This window comes from Tenrec ecaudatus, chromosome 11 (genome assembly GCF_050624435.1).
Source record: "Tenrec ecaudatus isolate mTenEca1 chromosome 11, mTenEca1.hap1, whole genome shotgun sequence".
In the NCBI taxonomy this organism is placed as follows: Eukaryota; Metazoa; Chordata; class Mammalia; order Afrosoricida; family Tenrecidae; genus Tenrec; species Tenrec ecaudatus.
In genome coordinates this window covers 65,132,083-65,156,568 of record NC_134540.1, presented here as the reverse complement: position 1 = coordinate 65,156,568, position 24,486 = coordinate 65,132,083, and the positions used below count along the sequence as shown (strand labels likewise).

Sequence of the window (24,486 nt, the reverse complement as noted above, 5' to 3'; positions counted from 1 at the left end):
GCCCAAAGTAACCCAGTGCACACCAGAAGAGGGCGCTAGTTATTACAGATCCAATGCCTCTCAGGTAGAATGAGTGCCAGAGGGTGGCACGTGAGACCTCAGGGAACGTGGGGCTAGGAGACTGGAATGCTCTGCAGGGTCGGAGGGAAGGGATGCTGCTCAACTCTGGCCCGTTTTGCCAAATCTGAGTTTCCTTTCCAACAAAAGCCAGAAATCTGGCTTTGTAACATTGTGGTATTTCCTAATTTGTAACATTAGAAGCTAAATTAAAAAAAAAAAAGTTAAACAAGGGGGCACCATTCAAGATGAGTTTCAAGGCAGCTCCAGCCCCAGTCAGGGACTGCTCCAGACTGAAGCAGTGACCACTCCCAAGCTCTTCCAGGTTCTCTCCTGACCTGCACTGGGCCCACTACCTGGCTTCCTCGTGCCTGGGAATGTTCTCACTGCCACCATGCCAGCCTGACATGTGGGGATCAGAACCCCCCCCCCCGCCTGGGGCCCCACTTTGACCTGATGTTCTCATTGGGCACCTTCCCGTATCTCTTGAGGGCGGAGCACTCGTTCTTGTGGTTCAGCCAGGCATCCTTCTGGCAGGTGCGGTCACAGTAGTGGGCAAACTTGCACTGCCCACAGCGATGCAGCTTCTCCTGCCTCTTGAAGCAGGTGTGGCACACGACATTCACGAGGCTGCAAATGGAGGAAGAAAACACCTGATTGGGACTCAGGTCTATGGGCAGGGACCCATGCTGGCCCTTAGGAGACCAGGATTCAACAACTGGCTCTTTGAAAGAGCATGTATCAGTCTGAGCTTCAACCCCCTCACTTTTCAAGATGAGAGGCATAGTCTTCCAAAGGTCCTTTCTAAATGTAACTCTTTCTTCAGCTGATTATTTTTAAGTGATCTTAGTGGGAGACTGAGATAGTTACGGTTTATTGTGACAACCTGGCGGAATAACACATGTGGGATTAATTGAAGGGTGAAGAGCTATATGGCTCAGTGAGCCTCGCCTTTCTAGTTCTTGGGTCTCTTGCTCTCTGGTGGTCGGACCAGTGTGCAGCTGTCTTCACTAGTTTCCTGTCTCAGCTGGCAAGGCTCACTTCCTGCAAGACATCCCTGAGAAGAAGCCACATGGACTTCTCCTGGGGAGAAGCCACATGGACTTACCCTGATGCAGCCCTGGGTGCTGGAGCAGCCGTGTGGAGACCCCTGCCAGCATTGAGATGCTTACACCACCACTGAATTCAAAGTCTTTCTACCTACTGGCCTGTGATCCTTCTACATTCGACGTCACTGTGTGTGTTTTGTGAGTTTGAGAAGGACCTTGTAGACCGGTGTCAGACATATGGTCTAAATCAGACTTATGGGCTTGGGCAGCACTGGGTTGGGATGCTTTCTGAATGTACACTTACCTTTTATATAAAACTTTCTCGTATACATATATGAGTTTCTGTGGATTTGTTTCTCTGTTCTACCCAGATTAACTCAGAGACACTATTGTCTTCTGCCATATGCCTTTCCATTCAAATCAATAAGTACAAATTAATACCTACCATGTGCAAAGCACTGTGAATATCGCTAGCTACTGGGCACAAATTATGAAGGAAACAATTAAGTCCGCAGTATGATGAGCGCTGATTGGAAGTGCAGGGTCTTCCTGGAACACATCCAAGGAAAGACTTGAGGAACCCAGGAATGCCCCAAGGCCTAAGGAATGGGGGTACATGCCTCATGATCCTCTTGTGAAGGTCATGGGTCATGGGCGCCATGTTTTGGGTTGTTTCTGTCCCTGGCTTCTATTGAGTTGGTGATCCCATGCACAAGGGAACAAAGCATTGCTGGGTGCCCTGCCATCCCCTGGGTCGGCTGCAGACTGTGTAACTCCTTAGGACTGTCATTTCTAGTCTCCAAATGTAGATAGTTGGACTTCTCCACGCAGTCCGCCTCAGGCTGAAGTCTCCATGGAAACCCGTTTAGCATCACAGAGACGCCCAGGTCTCCCCTGACAAATGAGTGGTGGCCACACACGAGGTGTACTGACTGGAAGGAAACCCAAGAGTTCTACCACTGAACCACCACGGGTGGGCATTTTCAGTAACAGCCCCTATTCAACACTATGTTCAACAATGAGAACATTGCTGAAATATGATGTCCCTTTTCCAAAGGAACAAAATATAATACGATGAGACATGATGCATGACAGTATAGGATGGGTGCTAAGACACGAGGCACAGGACATCTTAGTTTCTACTCGTGACCTCTTTACAACCTAGAAATTGGCAACATGGCCAAATGCTTGGAGAAGCACCTCGGATTCATCATGCATGTGATTTTGAACAAATGTTTGGTCGTTGTGTGATCAGACACCTGTTACTGTTGTCAGAGTTCTCACGACCCACACAGAGCTGAAGCCCATAGCTTAAGAAGCTTCGCATCCTGGGTCACATGTCTGTGTGTTTTACAACTGCAAGAATTACAAGGCTACTGTCGCCCCATGATGCCATTTCCCAGCTCCATAATGCTGTCCAAGGGGGTGGGTGAGATTGTGTAGCCCCACCACACAAAGCCATGCTTCTTGCCACCCAGTGTCCCATTAAAAAGCTCCCTATCTCTCCTGACAAACCATCTTTCAAACAGAGAAGCTACAATTTAAAAAGCCCATCTCCAAGTACTGCTTGAGCCCCAGGGCGAGTCGAATCTGGCGTGCTATACCATGTTTCTAAGCCCCACTGCAAACGCCTGTCACCTGGAGGCACAAACCCTCACCATGGAGGCGCCAAAATGATGAAACCCAGTTCAGTGGTTGGGTGGGGAATTGCCAAGCTCCCAGGGGCAAGATAGGTTGGGAAACAGAGGCTAAAGTCAACCCTCTAGACGGGAATCTCAAAAGTATAAAAAACATGGGACTTTAGAATCCTACAGTCTTATTTCTTCAGGAATAACCTTCAACAGAACATCCAAGTGTAGAATTTTCTCTCTGGGGTGATCTGCTCTAATCCTTAACTATCTTATTTCCACAGTGAAGAAGTCACTGAGTCTATGAACAGTTAGTTAATAATCTTGGCCAGCCTTCATGATTGCCAAGTGCTCCCATGTATTGCACGTGAGCTTGCCTCCCTGTAAAAGACGCTCTCATTTGAGGAACATTGGTAGTGCAAAGATTCCGTGTTCGGCTGCTAACCATAAGGCTTTCTGCTCCCTTAAAGATGTATAATCTCAGAGACCCCACAGGGAAGCTCCTTTTCGATGAGTTGGGATAGACTCAGTGGCAAGGAGGCTTGCACTCTATTTGGACCTTCAGGATGCTGGCCCAATGGAACAAGTTTTGTCACATCAGTTCTTTGAGCACTTAAAGATTCCTGACCTGCTTCCCCTTCTCTTCCTTTCTCTAAGTTAAGGACCCCTGTCAGGGACTGAATTGCTTCCCCTCCCCCCAAACTATATGTCACCTTGCGGGGAATCATGATTCTCTGGTTTGGCAGTTATTTAATGACACAAAGTGGCAATTCTGTAATGAACCCATATGATTCAATCTGTTGTAAGATGACCAAGGGTGGGATGTAGCACACTTATTGCTGTCACAGACCTGCAAAGGGAGTTTTTCTGGGGTGTGGCCTGCAGCACCTACAGTCTTACAAAAGGTAAAAGGAGAGAGAAGCAAGCAGAGAAAGCGAGATGTACGATCACATAGAAAGAAGATCCAGGAGCAGAGTCTGTCCTTTGTGCCCAGGGTCCCTGTGCTAGAAAGTTCCTAGATCCAAGAGAACATTGATATTAAGACACATGTCACTTTCCAAGGAATACCGGGCTCACAGATGTTGACACGGAACTTCTCCAGAGCCAGCAGAGAGAGAAAGCCTTCCCTTACAGCTGGTACCATGAATTCAGACTTCTCACCTTGCAGCCTGTCAGACAATACCTTTCTGTTTGTGAAATATCATCCACTTATGGTATTTCTTCTAGAGGAGTACTAGACAGCTGAGACCTTCCCCATCCCTCAACAGTTCCTGATACAATTATAGTTTCCCTAATTCTCACACCATTCAGGTGGCCTCCCAATGTGTGGACAGCAGATCCTGGAAGTCACAGGAGATGGTGTCTGTAAACATCAGTCACTTGTCTGTCAGTTTGTGGCTTGTGTGTTGCTGTGATGTTTGGTATTTCAAATAGCAGCAGAGTCACCCAAAGTGAACAGGTTTCAGCAGAGCTTTCAGACAAAGAACAGGTTACAAAGAAGGAGTAGGCTGACCACTTCAGAGGAGTTAGCCACTGACAACCCTACGGACAGCATCGAAACTGTCAGTTAATGAAAACCTAATGAGGGAAAACAGAATCATACAAATGGGTGCATAAGCAAATGTGGTGAAGAAAGCTGATGGTGCCCGGCTATCAAAAGATATAGTGTCTGGGGTCTTAAAGGCTTGAAGGTAAACAAGCAGCCATCTAGCTGAAAAACAGCAAAGCCCACATGGAAGAAGCACACTAGCCTGTGTGATCACAAGATGTCAAAGGGATCAGGCATCGAGGAACAAAAGAAATAAAATAAAATCATTGTGAATGAGGGGCAATGCAGATTGGGGACCCAAAGTCCATCTGTAGGCAACTGGACATCCTCTTACAGAAGAGCCTCGGAGAAGAGGTGAGCCAGTCTGGGTGCAGGGTAGCAACGATGAAACATATAACTTTCCTCTTGTTCCTAAATGCTTCCCCCATCTCACTCCTGCCCACTGTCATAATCCCAATTCTACCTTACAAATCTGGCTAGACCACAGGATGTACACTGGTACAGATAGGAACTGGAAACACAGGGAATCCAGAACAGATGATCCCTTCAGGACCAGTGGTGAGAGTGGTGATACTGGGAGGGTAGAGGGAAGGTGGGGTAGAATGTGGAAACTGATCACAAGGATCTACATATAACTTCCTCCCTGGGGGATGGACAACAGAAAAGGGAGTGAAGGGAGACATAAGACAAGGCAAGACATGACAAAAGAACAATTTATAAATTATCAAGGGTTCATGAGGGAGGGAGCAGTGGAGGGAGGGGGAAATGAGGAGCTGATACCAAGGGCTCAAGTAGAAAGCAAATGTTTTGAGAATGATGATGGCAACAAATGTACAAATGTGCTTTACACCATTGATTTATGTTTGGATTGTGATAATAGTTGTATGAACTCCCAATAAAATGATTTTAAAAGAAAGAAAAAATAAAGGGAAAGAAAGAAAGAGAAAGAAACAGAATGATGATAGAAAATGAGCCGCTCAGGTTGGTAGGCACTCAGAACATGACTGAGGGGAAGCCGTCTTCTCAAAGTGGAGTGGGCCCTAGTGACGCTGAGGGAGAAAGCCTGAGGAGTCAAGCCTTTGGGACCTTCATTTGCTGATGGGGCCTGACACACAGTGAGAGGAAACAGCTGCAAGCAGCAATTAATACTCTGCAGGTGGGCTTGGTGCTCCCACTCTCCTCCATAACCTTCTACAAATTGGGGGTTTATAATTTTAGCTCTGGTACTTTTCCTTCGCCATATTTGAATTTTTTAATTGTCATTTTTGGACCCCACAAGCTTGTGTGCTTCTTCTGTATGGTCTTAGTTGACGCCTCCCTTAGATGGCTGCTTGCTTGAATGCAAGCCTTTAAGACTTCAAACACTATTCTGATTGATAGCTGGGCACCATCTACTTTCTTCACCACACTTTGCTGAAGCACCCTTATCTTCAGTGATCATTTCATGAAGTATCGAGCAAGGCCATGATATCAGAACTAGAGTTAAGTAGGAGCGCAGACTGCATCTGGTTGTCCATGGGGTTTGCACATCTCAGGCTTACTTTGTCTGTCATAATATGACAATATCACAACTCTATAATATCGGCTGCATTAATAGCAACCATAAGCCAACCAGCCACCAAGCAAACAGATCACATACACCCAAAAAGAAAAGAGAGAAAAAACAAAGATGGCAAAAACAAAAACCCCAAAAAGGCAGCTACATAGAAGCACAGAAGTACAGCATTGTCAGTCTCTCCAGTATAAGTCAATTGCACTTTATTTTTTTTTAACTTTTCTTTCTTTCCTGTCTTTTTTTTAAATCATTTTATTGGGGACACATACAACTTTTATCATAATCCAAATGTACATCCATGTGTCAAGCACTTTTGTATATTTGTTTCCCTCATCATTCTCAAAACATTTGCTTTCTACTGGAGCCCTTGGTATCAGCTCGTCATTATTTCCCTCCCTCCCTGCTCTATTATCATGGTCCATTTTCTGAATGACCCAGAGCTCCAGACACTGTCGGTATGAGGAGTCCATGCAAGTACAGTCTACCCTTGAGCCACAACCCACGAGGTTTTGTCCTACACACTTCCATCTCCCATTCAATTGGGCTCTGTTGACCCTAAGCATAGGGGTTGATGCCACTGGGGCCTTCCTGGGCCAACTCCCCCAAGTGTAGATCCCTTTTCAATGGATCACAACCTGTGGTGTCACTGCCGGGTGGGCACTGAGGCACTACATGTATGGTGATCCCAGATCCCCTTCCATCGGGCACCTATCGAGTCTGGGGTTCTCCCCAAGGTCCAACAACCTCCACTTCTACAGTCCTGAGGAGGCCACTCTGTGCTTCCTCTCCCATCTAAGTAACCAGCCCTCAGTTCAAGGGCACAGGCAGCTTCAAGGTATGTTAAATCCTTCTGGTGTAGCCCCTGCATAGTGCTCTGCTGTCTGCTGGGTCAGCTTCCATGATCATCCTGGTGCTTAGTCCATGGTGCAGTTCACAGAAGGTAGGGCGAGAAGTGATTTATAGTGTCTACCCAGGGACCTGAAATCTGACCCACTGTCCCTCTAGGGTCCCTACACGCATTGTTTAGCATCCCTTCCTGCTATGTGGTCAGTTCTCCCCAATCACCCACCATGCTCACCAACAGAACTACCAGCATCTCCTCCACAATGTAGGTGCTCCCCTCTCATGATCATGACTTGAATTAATGGAAAGTGACTCCTTCCATTCCTAGAGGGGGGAAGGGGGACGATGATTTGTCCCAGTCTTGTGTCAGTGTTGTATCACCTCAAGTGGATGGTCATCTCCCAATTCCCCCTTCTTGAAGGAGTGACCCCCAGCAATGTGGGGTCTCCTCTGTCACACTGTCTCTTTTGTAGTGCACAAAAGGGAGACGATGTGTGGCTCATGACCGGTGGGCAGCTTTCTCTCATTTTGTTCAGGAATTGGTTCTTAAGATTTGCTAAGTTGGTGTTTCTCCTTGCAGTAGTGCACTTATATGATACTTGTCCTTCTGCGATTGACTTCTTTCACTCACCACAATGGTTCAGGTCCTTCCATCTCATGTGGTATTTCATGCTTTCGTTGCTGTTTTTCAGGGATGCATACTATTCCATTGTGTGTAGGTGCCATAGTTTCTTTATCCATTCTTCCACTGTTGGGCATCGGGGCTGCTTCCAGTTTCTCACTATTGTGAACTGTGCTGCTAAGAACACAGGAGAGCACAACTCCACTCATGGTGTGTCTCTTTTTCCTTTAGGGTATATGCCTGATAGTGGTATTGCTGGATCACATGGGATTTCAATTTCCAGTTACTTTAAGTATCACCATATCATTTTGCATATCACCATACTTAGTCATTCTGTGTGCCAATACTCAGAGAAGCTGGATTATTTGAAGAAGAATGTGGCATCAGGACTAGAGAAAGACTTATTAACAGCCTGGGATATGCAGATGATTCAACCTTGCTGGCTGAAAGTGAGGAGGACTTGGAGCACTTGCTGATGAAGATCAAGGATTGCAGCCTTCAATGTGAACTACAACTCAGTGTAAAGAAAACAAAAGTCCAATTGGACCAATAGGTAACATGATGACAAATGGAGAAAAGGTTGAAGTTCTCAAGGTTTTAATCTTGCTTAGATCCACAACAGTCAAGAGATGAAAGGATGCTCTGCACTGGGTGAATCTGCGGCACAAGGCCTCATTAGAGTGTTGAAAAGCAGGGATGTTACTTTAAGGATTAAGGTGCACTTGACCCAAGACATGGTATTCTCCATTGCCTCATATGCATGTGAAAGATGGACATTGAATAAGGAACGTCAAAGAAAACAATGTATTTGAACTATACATTGGTGAAGGATATTGAAAAGTCCCATGGACTGCCAAAAGAACAAACAAATCTCTCTGGGAAGAAGAAGTACAGCCAGAATGCTCCCTAGTGGCAAGGATGGAAAGACTTTGGACATGTTGTCAGGAGAGAGCAGTCCCTGGGAGGACATCGTGCTTGGTAAACGGGGGGAGCGGGCCGTGAAGAAGAAGCCCCTCAATGAGATGGATTGGCACAGTGGGTGCAACCATGGGCTCAAACATAGAACAATTGTGAGAAAGCGACAGACAGGCCAGTGTTTCTGTTGACCAAAGGGTCCCTGTGGGCTGGAACTAACTCCAGGGCACTTAACAACAACAACACATATTTCCTAGTACTGCCACAACCAAGGTCCACCCAGTGGGAGCTTAAAATGACAAGAGTGCATTGTCTCATTGTTCTGAGGCTCAGGCTGTCAGGAAGGCTATGCGGTCCTGGATGGTTCTAGGGGAAGATTGTTTCTTGTCTCTCCAGCTTTGGGTCGGATCCGCATGCATTGGCCTGTAGCTGCAGCCTGACTCCTTCTCTTCCTCCCTCTTCACATGACCATCTTCCCTCGGAGTTTCTGTGTCTCCTCTCATTTATAATGGTGCACCCACCCTACTCCAATATGACATCATGTTAACTAATAACATCGTGACAGACCCTACTTCCAAGCACGGTCACACATTCACAGGGATTGATGGTGAGGACATTAACTTATCGTTTTGTGGGCCGCAATTCAATCCACAACAGGGTCACAAGGCAGACAAGGAAGACCTGGCAGCCAATGCAGGACACCAAGCTCAAGGAACAGCTGATGCTTTATACAATTGATGTGTGTATATGTATGGACTGTGATAAGAGTTGTAGGAGCCCCTAATAAAACGTTTAAAACAAGGAACAGCTGAAAGGCTGGGCCCAGTGGTCCAGGATGTCACCAAGCAGAGAAGAGACGGAGCAGAGGCAAATCAAGGGCACTGCTGCTCTAAGCTAGGCCCTGCGCTTCCCGAGTCGAACCGGTTTTCAAACCTCACTCCCACTAACACACACTGCGGTGTCCTCATCTGCTGTCAGGTATGCTGCTGGGAACGAGTAATAATCATAAGGTACTCAAGGCATTAACGAGGAGTGCTTATTCAGAAATGAGAGCTGCTTCCAAGTTCTCAGAATAATAAGGCCTTTCTCACGCACCTGAGTTCCCTTCGAAGTCCTTAGTGAGAGAGGAGTCGAATTACAGCCAGCATGCCTAAGATTGCGCAAGAGCCCACGGCCATTTCAAATGAAGGTCATTGGCAGAACTGAGTGCCAGGGACACACACAAACCCTGGCATCTCATGGAACCTCCAAACCCCTGTCTCCAGTCAAGATCACACTCTGGCCAACCTTTGCCGTTCACTAGCAGTGACTGGCTATTTCCGGGGCTTTGGAGGTAGGATTCTCACCTTCGGTGCCGCTCTGTCCCATTTTTGTTTTGGGGGGGGGGTGTTGTTTGTTTGTTTGTTTGTTTTTTTCAGAAAGAAATATTTTATCCCTAGTACTTTTTAGAATTGCTGATGCCTGATACAGATAAGAGCTCTCAACACATGGAATCCAGGACAGATAAGCCACTCAGGAGCAATAATGAGAACAGCGATACCATGAGGGTAGGGGCAGCTGGGGAGAGGAAGGGGAACAAGGGGGAACTGATCACAATGATCGATGTATAACCACACACACCCAGGGGGATGTTCACACAGTGGGCAGTGTAAGATATGAATATAATAATAATTTAAATTTTATCAAGGATTCACAAGGGTGAGAGGGTGGAGGAGGTAGGGAAAAAAGAAGAGTTGATACCAAGGGCTCAAATAGAAAGAAAATATTTGGAAAAAGATGATAGCAATATATGTACAAATGTGCTTGATACAATTGATGTACGGATTGTTATAAGAGCTGTAAGAGCCCCCAATAAAATTATTTATTGTTAAAAATAAAAGAATTGCCAGTGCATGGTTATAATAAAACCCAGATGGGTGTTTAGTTGTCCAGATGACGCCTCCCCACTCCCTCTTTTGGCTGCGCTGGGATCTCGCTACCCTCAGTAAGCCACTGCCTGCTGTTCTCAAGAGTCTGGGTCGTAAGGAAAACTACATCTGTCCTGACACTTTCCTCCAGACTCCCAGGAAGTGACTGAGCACACGTCTAACAGGCCTAGTTATATAATCATCCATCTGCCGTGAACTATAGCTGTGTTCCAGCTAAAAGAATAGATATCAGTAGAATATCCCCCTCCCCCTCTGTCTCTAAAGTCACCAGGCCACATTGCCCAAGGAAGGGCAGTGAACAGAGCCTGGACATGCTGCAATATGGACATCACTCGTACCTGGATGACAGAGAGACCTTTATAATCACTGATCTAGCCACTTAGTAGGCCTTGAATCAGTTCAACTCTCAGCCCATGGAAGCAGCCGTCAAGAAATCAAACAAGTATTGCATTGGGCAAATCTGCGACCAAATACCTTTCTAACGTGTTAAACAGTAAAGGGGTCACTTTGTGGACTAAGGTGCACCTGATCCAGGCCCTGGTATTTTCCATTACTTCATATGCATGTGAAAGCTGGGTAAAGAGTAAGGCAAGCCAAAGAATTGATGCCTTTGAATCATGATTGTGGCAAAGAATGTTGACCATACCATGGACTGCCAGAAGATCAGACCGATGTGTCTTGAAAGATGTGCAGCTTCCCGGAAGGGAGGATGGTAATAGTCCACCCATCGTACTCTGGAGATGTTATGAGGAGGGACTAGCATTTGAAGAAGGCCACCATGCTTGGTAAAGCAGAGAGTTGTGAAAGAGAAGGATGCTAACTGTGATGGACTGGCATGGTGGCTGCACCAATGGGCGCAGAGATAACAGTGGTTGTGAGGATGGTGTGGGGCCAGGAGTGTTTCGTTTTGTTGTACACAGGGTCACTGTGAGTTGGAACTGACTTGATGGTCCCTGGTAACAACAATCAGTTCAATAACATCGCATTGTCCTGTATATGTATATATACAACATTGCTCATCCCATGAGCAAGCATTGCAATTGCCTTTCGGTAATAAAATTTTCATTACTCCTCATAAAATAATTCAAAAGAGTGACCTTTAGTCACTCTTCAAAGTGAACGCAGAGTGAGTTCCAAATTGTAACCACCAAACTGTTTTCAACAGGCTCACAAATAGGTGTTATATTCCATTCTGTGTGTTTGATGGGGACCAGAATCAGACCTTAACAGCTGGTGAAACCCAGGAAGATATTTCCTGATTTAGATCCCTTTGGGATGAGAATGACTGCCTCACACTTGCCCTTAGGATTTAGCCTTGAACCTGGAACTGGAAGAAGAAGGAAAGGTACAGTGCAGAGAAGGGCTTCTCAAACTTTAGTGTCCACAGAAATTACTCACAGGAGAGCTTGTTACATTGCATTCGGTCCAGAATAGGGCCTAAGAGTCTGCATGTCTAATAAGCTCTTAGGGGATGCTGATGGAACAACTTTCAATAGCAAGAATGCAGAGATGCCAAAAAAAACCGCTGGGAATGCTGACCTTCTGAGGGGCATTCCAAGAAAATCTCAAGTAGGCTTAGCAAAGTTTTCTAAAAATTCTGAACCTCTGAATTCTTCTCTTGACTCTGGTTGTGTGTTCCGAACAAGTCCCCTAACTTCTCTGAGCCTTATAGTTTTATTTGGTTGGCAGGTTTAAGTGGTTTAAGGTTTAAGGTTTTGTGGGAGGTTTAAGTGAAAGTGGGAATAGCAATATCTTGAATCTTGATACCTTTTATTGTGAATTGGGTGGTTTATAAAGCAAACTGGTTTTCTATTCAACAATTCTTACACATTTTATTTCACCTCATAGATTGTAATTCCCATGAATTACGGATCCCACTCCCTCCATGTGTTTCCTGTTTCTATCCCTGCTTTCCTAACCCTTCTGACCTTTGTCCTAGGACAAATACTGCCCTTTGCTCTCTAATGGTGGCTATTCGGAGGTGTGTGTACCTCACGAGTGTTATAGTTCCTTTTATAGATCCATCTATGGTTGGACTGAAAATTGAGCCATGCGGGTGAGTTCATTTCCAGACCCGAAGGGCCATCGCTTTGGGAGTTCATTCCACCAGCCTCTATCCAACTAATAATTAACTTTTTAAAAATTAAGCATATTTATTATTTTTTTCAAAAACTGGATGACTTTCTAATCTCCTGAAACCCCACCGCTGTCTGATTTTGAGGTTTAAATGAGCTAACGTGTAATTTAACCAGCCCAGAGTTTAACTCAGTTGACACCCATCCCTCACTGGATCAGAAACATGGAAAGCTTGAGTCCAAGGGTCTCCGAGGTCCTGCTCTCCTCCCAGATTCACCCTTCACCTGCAGCTGTCCAAGAAGAAGGCACCCCACTATAGGACAACCTCCTTTATGGGGGCACGGAAGAGAAGGACGCTTCGGGGGGGAAGAATGTCCAAGACACATGAAGTCTCCAACCCACATTTTCCCGCCGGGAGAAAGTGTGCTTGTCCCCATTGGTCTTTACCCGGTGACCCTCAGCCAGTTGCTTTGCTCCTGAGTCTCAGTGTTTTCTCTCTCTGCACAGAGGCTATTCCCTCCCCGTTGCACCCCACTTCCCATGTTCAAGAGACTTTTTTAACCTTTTATTTTCCTCTTTACGTGCTTTTAAAGTAGATTTTATATATTATGTTATATTTTGTGTTTTTATGTTTTGTATTTTCATGTTAAGTATTTCCTTATATCTTTTTGCATTTATCTTCCCCGCACAGAGGCAAGATGCAGCTCCAAGCTCACTTTTTCCAGAGGCCCCACTGGAGCTCTCTGCAGCTCCAGCTGGGTTATGTCATCTGTCAGAGTCTAGAGGCTAGAAGGACAGTGAGCGTTCAGCCTCCTGTATGTGAGTAACCAAGAACTGGACAAATAAATGCCAAGAAAAGATGCCTGGCTGGTGGACACATCTAGCAAAATCACAGCCAGAGAGGACTGTAGCAAGAATTCTGTCTTTCCAGGATGGTTGAAATCTCTCAGTCTGCCAAACCTCCTTACAAAATTAGGAGAGATTTGTCTTTGAAAGTATCTTAGGCATGAAGTAACGAAGAGCAAGGCCTTCACACAGTGGTGTGACTCGGGCTCAAGCGTAGGAGCGGTGGTGAGGGTGACACGGGCTCAAGCGTAGGAGCGGTGGTGAGGGTGACAGGGGCTCAAGCGTAGGAGCGGTGGTGACGGTGACGCGGGCTCAAGCGTAGGAGCGGTGGTGAGGGTGACAGGGGCTCAAGCGTAGGAGCGGTGGTGAGGGTGGCCGCGGGCCAGGCAGGGTTTCCTTCCGTTGGGCATGCGGTCACTTCACTAGGGGTCAGCACCAATTCCATGTCACCTAACAACCACAGCCCTCATGGCGCACCTAGAGAACCTCACAGTATTTTACATTCCTGTTCCCTGCCTGTCTTCAACCTCCTGCCTTCCTTGCACAAGTGTTGATTGAGCATCTATTATGTACTAGGCATCCAGCTAGGTGAGAGCGGGCCTTAAAGATAAAGTAGGCACAGCTCTTGCCTTTGACAGTCTCTAGGCTGGCCTGTGGCAGAAATACAGGATGAGGCAAGCAGATCCCAGGCACTGATGATCTGTGGAGAGGTTAGAGGAAGGAGGGGGCAGCAAGGGGGGGGGGCGGTTCATTCTGCTGAATCAGGGGAGGCATGAAATCTGGAAAAGCTATACCTAGGCCATGAGAAGGCATTATGCTGACCCTCAAAAGAGGCCCTGAATTTGCACTCACAGAGAAGGTCAGGGTCTCTCAGAGCAAGACGCTGGCAAGAGTCAACGTCTTTGAAGTGGGACATCCAGGCATATGTAGAAAGCAGGAGAGGCTGTTCGGCAGGTCACTGGATTTACCAAAAGGGGAAAGTGTTGAAGAGCTGACCATTCTGTGGCAGGCCTTAAAAGCCACCCTCGCTTGTTAATGGTGTAAGCAGCCACGGAGTTAGTTCTCGACACCGAAGAGGCCGCGCCCACAGATAAGCCCAATCTGGTCTGTTGGGTTTTCATGCACTAATGGTCATAAATAGATCCCCAGGCTTTTCTCCCTAGTCCGTCTTAGTCTGGAAACCCCACTGGAACCTGCAACATGTACGCCTCCACTTGGGTGCTGGCAGCGTCTGAGGTGCATTGGCTGGGATTTGTACCCAGGTCTCCTGCATGAAAGGCAACAATTCTACCACGGAGCAACCACTGCCCTATCCACTCTCAGCACCAACACACCATTCTTCTGCAGGCCCACAGGAACCACGAAGGCTTTTCTGAGAAGAACAACATGATCAGGCTTGGTAAGAATACTTTGTTTTTCCTATGCCCGAGTCATCTCCTACAAGATGTCAGCTCTTTAAGGACATCGCTGGATTCAAATTTGCAGGGACAGCTGCACACCCAGCCCACCACGGTAAGTGGCGCTGCTATCTTGGCTCTGACTGAGAGCTTGCCTGTTGGGTTCTAAGATCTTTTCGGTATAGCAGCAGCTCCCAAGCCTTTCTCTCCCACATCTCACAAGGTTGATGGCAGTCGCACAGCCAGTTCAGACCTGTCTGCATTCCCCAAACTCCAGCTCTCACCACAGGGCTGCTCTGTGGCCCCAACCCAAAAGCACACCCACTGCCATCCAGTCGATTCCGACTCAGAGCAACCGATAGGAAAGCAGAGAATTGTCCCATGTGGGTTTCCAAGACTGTAAAGCTTTACAAGAGCAGAAAGCCTCATCTTTCTCCCGCAGTGCTGCTGGTAGACTCGAACTGCTTACCTTGTGGTTAGTGGCCCAATGGATAACCCACTCTGCCACCAGGGCTCCTCTCTTGCACAAAACGTGTCTTAAGATGCAAATGAGTGAAGATGATATCCCAATTGGGGCGGGGTGCTGACATTTTGAGCTAAGCTCAAATGGGCAATAATTCCTGGCCACTTTTGACTTTAAGGATTTAGTAGAAATACGTGGTGCAGCTCACAAATGATCCCAAGGCACTTCAAGAGGCCTGACTGTCCCCAAAACTAGAAATGCCAAATTAAAGACAAAATTCTACCTCTACAGTGGTTTTCCTCAGCATCAAGTGCAGGCTACAACCTGAACGTTTTAACAAACGCTTCTTCATGCATTTCCTGAACAGACTGCTCAGAGGTGTATCTAATCCCTTTCTGAACTTGTTTCCATTTATAGCATCCTTGGACCCCACCACCCACTGACCAGCTGTTAGCAGATAAAAGGTCACATGTGTGCTTGCCTGTCCGCCGTGGCTAATCTTGGCCCACACGGCAGTATGCCGGCTAAATGCCCAGCTGTCCCCCTAGACAAGAAGAAGCTGTAACTGGTTTAATTTTCAAAAGCCCTGACTGATAATAATTTCTTTAAAAAGCACTCAGCCTTTTCACATCCCTCCCTCTATCTTTTACCCACACACACATGCACATGCACACACAAGAGAATCAATTCATTTGAAAACAAGTCAAGTTTTTATTTAAAGGACATTTTTTTCTTTTTAAAATTCATTTTATTGGGGGCTTGTACAACTCTTATCACAGTCCATAAATACATCCATTGTTCTTGTTTCTTCTTGACGTGTTTGCGATAAATTAAATTAATTTTTATTTCATCTATATCATCACGGGTTGGTTGGGTAGGTTCCTAATGCCTGGAGCCTGTAAGTGTTTGGGGTTTTTTGGTGGTGGTGGTGGCATGGCAAAAGAGACAACAGATGCATTAAAGGTTGGTATTGTCCATTCAGATGCACAGCGACCCTATAGGACAGAGTAGAAATGGCCTTTTGAGTTTCCAAGGCTGTAACTCTTGGCGGGAGTCGAAAGCCTCAGAACCCACTATGCCAACTGGGCTCTGTTGTTGATGTTGTTGTTGTTATTGATGTTAGTTGCCTTCAAATAAGCTCCAGAACAAAGTGGTCCCTGCCTGGCACTGTGCCATCTGCATCTCTGACTTCTATGCTGCAACTGTTGTGAAGTACCTTCTAACCAAACGGGTTCGTTTTCCTGCACTACATCAGACAATACTCTGCTGTGTTCCCAAAGGTTTCCCTGGTGATGTTTTGGAATAGACTCAACATGAACTAATCACAACAACAGTCTTCAGAAGTAGATCCTGAGAGCTATCTCCCTGGTCCATCCTAGTCTAGAAATGCACTGGAACCTGCTCCTAAGGGTGGCCGGTATTGTTAATGCCACTGTCATAGCTCCCAGCGTCACAGCAGTGTACAAAACACCACCCAGTGACAAGCGGAGAGATGGGAAAAGGAACTCAAAATGGAGAGGGTGTTGTGGGTTAATTGAGTGGGCTCCAAGCAATGACCAGGGTCGCTAACTGAGAGAGGCAGAAGGACAGAAGATGCCCTGCTACTGGCTTGGAAGACAGAGGAAGAGGGCCACAGCCAAGGAACGCTGGCTGTGGCTTCTAGAAGGAAACAGCCCTGCAGATCCTGCAGAATTTTAACATAACAAATGTGCATACCTTTAAGACACAAAATTCCAGACAATTTGCTACTGCAGTCATAAGGACCTAATGCATCGATTTATTATATAAACATTTTTCTTTTCAGTGATGTGTAGATTCCTATTTCGTATTGATGAACTTCTTGATCTAGCCATTCTCAGACCCTCGAAACACTTTTTTAGAAATGTGGTAAAATATTGTGGTAGTTACATAATCTGTTGTCAATTTGAGACTTAAGACTAAAGGGGTAGAGTTAAGCCTGTCAATCAGGTCACAGCATGATAACCTCATTTGGAGACGCTCAGGAGATAAATAACTCACTGGAGATGGGACATTGACTCACTCCCTGAGAGACATTATTGTTGACAAGTCAAATGGAGAGAGACTGATGGAGCCAGAGCCCTGGAGCTGAAGAGTTAACATGGAGACCCATGCCAGTGCAGAGACACTTCCATCACCACTGGACCCACAAGACTTTCCACCCACTAGCCTGTGAGCTTGCTGCATTCGGCGTCATTGCATGTGCTGCGTGAGTTTGAAGAAGAATTTATAGACTGGTTACAGACATATGGGCTAATATCAGATTTATGGACTTAACCTGGACTGGGCTGGGATATTTTCTCAATATTCAATTGCTCTTATATATAAAGGTCTTTCTTATAGACCTATGAGTCTTCATGAATTTGTTTCTCTAATCTACCCAGACTAACACAAATATATATAGTAAATTAAAATTACAGATTTCACTTGTTTAAGTGTTTGATTTGTTGGCATTCATTTCTTGGGCAACCACCCTTACTACCTGTTTCCAGAACCTTGAACAGGGACTTTGTACCCATTAAGCACTCACTTTATCATCACCTTGAACAGGAACTTTGTGCCCATTAAGCACTCACTCTCCACCCTCCGCCCAAAGTCACTTCTCATCTCCTTTGCTGTAGCTGTGAAGTTTCTTGTCCTAGGTATTTCAGAGTGAAATCAGCAACACGTATCCCTGAGTGGGCGTGGCTTATTTCACTTAACATAATGCTTTCTTGGTTCATTTGTGTGGACAACCCGTTTTTGAAAGACACCCCTCCTTTGATTAAGACTAAACGCCATTAACTGGGTTTATAAGAACAAGAGAGACTTAAGTAGAGAGCTATAGAGCCCATTTGTTGAGCTCAGTGAGAGGTAATGCATGGACCGAATGTTCAGCCTTCTGTTTCCTTAAGATGGTAGTGCCTAAAAATGTTTCTTAGTTACATGGATTCTAAGATGCCATCAGTTGGTAAATTAACTATGTTTATCTACCAGTAAGAAGAAAAATTGCTCCCAATTAAATCAGAAGGAGCCATGGGTGATAAAGTGTGTCACGATTTCAGAGACATTAACGTCAAGCACATATCCTGGAATTATTCTAGAATAAACGTACTACCTCTCATCTTGTAGAACATTGAGTTATGAATGCATCTTACAATGAAAGTATACATTTAGTTTAGTACATCTACCACTACCCCATCTGCAGCTCACTGGAATCGACTCTTCTATGTTTAAATTATATGTGCATACAGTAGTTAGAAGGAAATACACAGAATGTTAACAGTCATCTGCTCCAAATACAAAGGTTATTAAGGATTTTTATTTCTTCCCCCAGTTGTTCAGTAATTTCAAAATTCTCTAAACGAGCGAAAGACAAAACAAAAAAACAGCATCAAACAAACTTGCGAAGCTCAGAAAGATGGGAGGGGCCAAGACAAAGCAGAGCTCGCATTCACTGGCCTTCGGGAAGACCTCAGAGTGCAGGGTGAGAGGGGCAGAGGACAGGCGTGGCAGCCCATCCACCACCTGCTGTCTCATCTCATTCACTTCAAAATACCTGTATCCAAGAAGGTATGCTGCCCCACCTGGCCTGTTTCCCGTCACTGCTTCTACTGCGCAGCAAAGGAGCTAAAGGGGGTGGCAAGTAGGCATCCTGGCTAACGCCAGTTCTGGTGGCATGGCAGTGGCCGCCCAGAGCACCCTGTTGGAAAGGAATTTGAGGACACGTGGGAGATCGGAAGGAAGGGTGGACTGGTATTTTCCCAGCCTGAACGATCATTCTTGCTCTCTCATCTTTAAGACCACTTGTTCTCCCAGTCAGCAGCGTTAAAAGATGCTAAGTGTTCTAGAGATCCAGGCCAAGGACAACAATCCAGGGCCCGATTGGTGCTGTTTGTGCTACATTCAATTTATTTGGGGAAAGACACAATCAGGCACTATATTTTAGAGCTGATTGTAGCACACATTGTAACCCAGCAATTCCACTCCTAGGAACACGCCCTAGAAAAACTCATCTCTTTGTCCATCAGGAGATAGGAATAAAAGTGTCCATAGTAGTCAGAGGAATGGGGGGGGGGAAATTGTGGTGCACACACATACAGAGTTTACCCATTTGACTAGTTATACAAAACTCTCTCCTAAGGAGCCTTGGTGAAACAATAGTTAAAGGCCTGACTAATAAACCCAAAGTCCGTAGCTTGAACCCACCAGTAACTCTGGCCATTAAAGGACCTCTTAGCTGGTCCCCCTGACAGATGACAGCCTGGAAACACTAGGGGGCGATCTACTCTGTCCACAGTGACTCAGGGGCGCGAAGCAGCACAAAACTATGGATGCATATGAAAGAAAGAAGCAAGTGCCATAAGACAATATATAATACCAGGCCTTTGTTAAGAGATCAGAAAGTGAAACAGCAAAACTAAATTGTAAAATGATGTATATGGGAACTCTGTGCTTTCTGAAGCATTTTTCTGCAACCTTAACACTGCTTTAAAAAATAAATTTATTTGCAAACATGAAATTATTTACCATCAGGAATAGGTACAGATCAAACTATGATTAAAGCGGACAGGAGATAGGACAGGGAAGATGCCCTATATTGGAACGTTCTATTTGGGTTGGGGATGCCCTGGGGGCACCGTGGGTAAGCACCCAGCTAGCTACAAACCCAGACCTGGTGAGCTGCTCCCAGAAAGATTAAAAATATATATTCACTGCCATCAAGGCAATTCGGGCTCATAGCAACCCAATAGGGCAGGGTTGAACTGCCTCCGTGAGGTTACCAGACTGTAACTCTTTATGGGAGTGGAAAGTCTCGTGGAGTGGCTAGTGGTTTAGAACCATCAACATTTCAGTTAACAGCCCAGTGTGTAGCCACAGTGCCATGGGGGCTCCTGCACATAGGAAACTCTGTGGGGCAGTTCGACTCTGTCACCTGGGGTCTCTACGAGTGGAAAATCTAGGCAATGGCACCTAGCAAGTGAAGTTGGACGGTGGTGTCCCAGGTTATACTTCTTAACTGTGTGACTGTGTGGGTGCTGTTGTTGTTGTTAAATATATTCCTTAAAATAATCCATCTTCATCGAATGAAGTGGGCAATGAAAAGGAGAAGAAGAAAAAGACCCCTTTCCCTCTGCTTGGAGACGTAGAACCATGACTGGTTGAGAATAACCTGGATCATTCTGCTACTTTTATAGAGAGACTGAATGGATAAACCTTTGTGGATGACTCGGTACCACCTCCCCAGTCTACTGTCTGGTCTACAATGGCTGAGCCTCACCAGAAGCCTAAAATGCAAGCAAGGACAGCCTTGATCTGACGTGTCCCCGCCCCTCACATCTCAGGGGGTGGTCAAAGGAACAGCCAGCTGCCCCACCTTCTCATCTGTGTAGTGGTAAGTTTGGGTGCATCCCTTTCAAAAAATATGTCCTTTCAATATTTTTTTTATAATTTTACACAACTCATCATAGTTTTAGTACCCTTGTAATAATAATAACATTGCATTTTTATCTGCAATGCACATGTTGGTTTGTAGTTCCATTGTTTTGTACTTCCAATGAATTATTTATGACAACAACATGTCAACAACCTGTGTCCAGTCATAAGGGGGGGAGGCAGAAGAGCATACAGACAGCAGGCTATATGATGAATGTATCACAACATGGACGACAACTAAATAATTCAACAAAAGTGTGCAATAGTTGATTTAATAAGATCTCAATGGTGTAATATAAACACATGAAAACTATTCTCAAGGAATTGAAAAGAAATACATACCAATGTTAAGAGTGGTTATCTTTATGGGATAGCATATTTTTTCTTCCTAAATTTCCCTTACAAATGTGTCTTCCTTTAAACGTGGAAAGAAAGTCCCCTCAACTGCAAGCATTCTTGAAAGGGAACTGACACATCTATTGTTGCCTTTGGGGGACTTGGAGTCCGCAAACTTGTTGAGGCCAGGTGCGATGCAGTGGCAGTACCACGATCAATGTCCACAGCCCTGATACTTCTGGTGCTGTATGTTTCAACTCTGAGTCTAACGGAGTCCCAAACCCCACTCACCTGCCCCCACCCCTGCCCCATGCATAAATACACACATAAAGCAAAACACACTCCCCTGAGGAGATGGTACTCTCACGTCAGTCCCGCGCACTACTCAGGTATTGGTGATTCATAGACCACAGTTCAGTGATTTTGCTTTAAAGGTGTTGGTAGGCAGGAAGGAAAAAGACTGAACACCAATCAAATCATCTCTGAAGGCACTGCCCGTTCTCAGGGCTGTGCAATCAGCCAACCATGCAGCCTAGATTACCACAGGCAGTCTTGATTCAGTCACATGGATATCCATCAAGTCACCCCGCTTTGGGTTCAAGAAAGTATTGTCATAATTTAACCACCATGTCAGAGTTTGCTTTTTGTTTGGGATAAAAATTGAGTACGAATTTAAAAGTAATATGTGGTGTATACACACACCCCGCACCAGGATTGTGGGGACGCAGGGACTTTCATTCACAGAAGGTGGGAATGTCGATGTACTGGAAGCGCCTTGGGAAGCCTCTTAGATCTGAAAACAGTACCCTCCACAGTCCCCAATTTCCCCTCAAGATACATATCCTGGGGAACAATCACACATGTGCACAGATACACAGTCTAATATTGTCATTGTAGGAACAATTTTTATAGAAACTTTGTTTCAGAATAGGGGAACGGATAACGCAATCTCATATATTCGTAGGATAGACTGTTTGCAACATGCATAAGGGGACTTCCAAACGTTTGTATAAAAATGGAGTTAAAAAGCAAACGAAAATTTCCAACAAACTTTGTGAGGCCTCCTAAGGCTACACAGACCAGCATGAATAGATCTGAGTATAGTTTTTACAAAGCAAATCTTTGAGACTTAGGTGGGGAATGTGTCTATAGATTTCTAGTTCCCACATGGAAAGACATTAAACGCATGTAAATATTTAGATGAAAAATTCTTAAAATGACGTCTAAAGAAGGATACTTTTTCTGTATAGAAAGGGGGAAAAAGACACACGCATCCACACAAACTACCACTGTTTGTTAAGTGTGTAATAGTGCGAGAACATTCTAGAAGGAAACACATTAAAACCACAACACGGGTTATGTCTGAGGGAAGACACACAAGACTGTGTAGTGGTACTTAAGAGGTTGAGACTTAAGAGAAGAAATGTTGAAATAGAATCCATGACCTTGTCACTTTTCAAAGGTAAACGGCTATTCCTGTGTTCTTTGTATTCAATTACAATAAATTATAATCACCTCAGCAATTACGTGATGTTCTAAAATACTTATAATTTAAAAAGGCTCAAAGCTTGGAGTCTTTGGTCAGAACACATTACCTACCATACCACCTGCACCTCTCCACCCCCTTTCCCTGGTCCTCACCTCACACAGCACACCCACGCGGCCACCACAGCTATGCGGGTAAAATGCCTCCAAGCGTGGGCTCACCTTTACAACTGGCCTCGGGAACCAACGGCATTGGCAATGACTTCTTGCAAGAAAACAGTCAACTGTCAGATGCCCCATTTTGTTACAAACTGACCACATGAATCCTTCCCTTGAGGACTTTGAAAATCATTATTATTCGAGCTGGGCACCAGACAAACTAACAGGAGAGGCGCATACCTGTCGAAGACCACGGCAGAGTAAGCCCGCTCCGCAAAGATGACATCCGCCGCCCAGAACTCCTTAGTGGCCTTCAGACCCCTGCCTTTGCCCTCGGAGGTGAAGACGTCCACGTTCTCCATTGCCCCTATTGTCATCTCAGAGACGCTCAGGCCAGATACTCTACACTGAGGCAAGCCTCTTGTCACTGTTGCTATTTCAGCACCTCCAGTAGCCCAAAGAGCAAGTCTATAAATGGGCAAACCACCTCCCCTTGCCGACCTCCTCTCAGCCACCGGGCCCCCACCTTCACCTCCGCCACGTTTCCTGCAGGCAGGACTGGGTAGGCCAGAGGACAGTGATCTGGGAAGGGGCTCCTGTCTCACCCAACAATGCCGACAGTACAGAACGAGACCACGGGGCTTGTGGTTCTAGACCTACCAGCCGGAAAATGTTTTGAAAAGTTACTGTGCAATAAGAAACTATCTGCATGTGTTGGGCGTCTGCCATGTCCGGCCTAAGCTGGGAACAGGAGCACTCTGTGGCTAGGGTATTTTTAGCAGCCTGCTGCCTCTGTCCATCAAAAGCAGACAGCTGAAATGGTCCAGAAGAGGCAGGGTGATAGGCGCTGCACTGGGAGCCTTCAGCTGTCAGGCTTGCACTTTGTCAAGTGACCTGGCTGCCTCAAACCCTCATTCCTTGAGATTAGCCCTCGTCTCCCTTGGGTGGACTCTTGGAGAAAAGCAACAGAAGCTAAATCCACTTCTCAGCCGTCCAGGCTGCCTCCCGTCTTCACAATGTCTTCTCACAAGACGTCCAGGATCAATAGATTCCTGGCCAAGAAACAAAAGCAGAACCTGTCCATTCCCCAACGGACTCAGATGAGAACCGGCACAACCCCAAGAGAAGACGCTGGAGAAGAGCCAAGCTGGTCTGTAAGGAGCCCCGTGTGAGGGCAGGCACGCGGCGTTCACCTGGGTTCACTGGCTGTCTGCTGTTTCCTCCTTGGTTCCGATGCTTCTGCAATGAGAGGTTAACAATAAATAATGTGAGGCCACTGTTTTTTAAAAAAAGCAACAGTATCTAGAACAGCGGTTCTCAACCTACAGGTTGAGACCCCTTGGGGGTCAAACGACCCTTCCACAGTGGTCGCCCGATTCATAACAGTAGCAAAATTACACTTATGAAGTAGCAACAAAAATAATTTTATGGTGGGGGCCACCACAACATGAGGAACTGTATGAAAAGATCGCAGCGTGAGGGAGGTTGAGAACCACTGCTGTAGACTGGTCCCCTGGCATGTTGTTGTGGGCTGTCCGGTCAACTCGGACTCATAGCAACCCTACTGGACAGAGCAAACCCGTCACCACTGGATGGGCCGGGCTGTAGTCTTTTAGGGAGGCGCCCTGGTGGCACAGTGGGTTAAGCGTTAGACTGCTAACCACACAGTCGATGGTTGGAAACACCTTAGAAACCATTTGGAGTAATCCTGTCCTAAAGAGTCACTATGGGTTGGAACCAACATGGTGGCAGTGGGTTCATCTTAGAGGGAGCAGGTAGACAAACCGTTGACTGGTGGGGTCGAACCACTCACCTTCCAGTTAGCAATCATACACTTAACCATTGTGCCACCAAAGGCCCCTCCTCCAGCATATGTGAGAGAGAGAGAGAGAGTTCACTGAGGTCAGAAAGTATGGAAACAGCATGGAAGGGGGTCATAGCTCACCATCTCTGGGTTCCCTATGGCCCCAAGGCAGGGGTCAGACATGCCTCCACCCTCCATCTTTCTTTACCTGTTCTGACACCATTTGTGCCTTGAATAACACTTTAATTTTCTGTGAAGCTTGATAATTCCTGGCCATGTCTTCCCAGAACTCACAATTATGGGGGTTGTTAACAAGGGAAGTTGACCGGTCAAGAGCAATA

The 24,486-nt window shown here is 45.9% G+C and overlaps 1 protein-coding gene across 2 annotated transcripts in view; it reads right to left on the bottom strand.

The window, feature by feature from the left end:
- Positions 1-22,718, bottom strand: part of SMYD1 (SET and MYND domain containing 1) — a 52,118-nt gene extending 29,400 nt beyond the window's left edge. For both annotated transcript variants that reach the window (XM_075562539.1, XM_075562540.1), the window contains exons 1-2: positions 22,582-22,718; positions 511-687 (exon numbers count right to left, since the gene is read on the bottom strand). In XM_075562539.1, the coding sequence (XP_075418654.1) occupies positions 511-687; positions 22,582-22,718 (314 nt within the window). The remainder of the gene's footprint in view (positions 1-510; positions 688-22,581) is intronic.
- Positions 22,719-24,486: the final 1,768 nt, after the last annotated feature.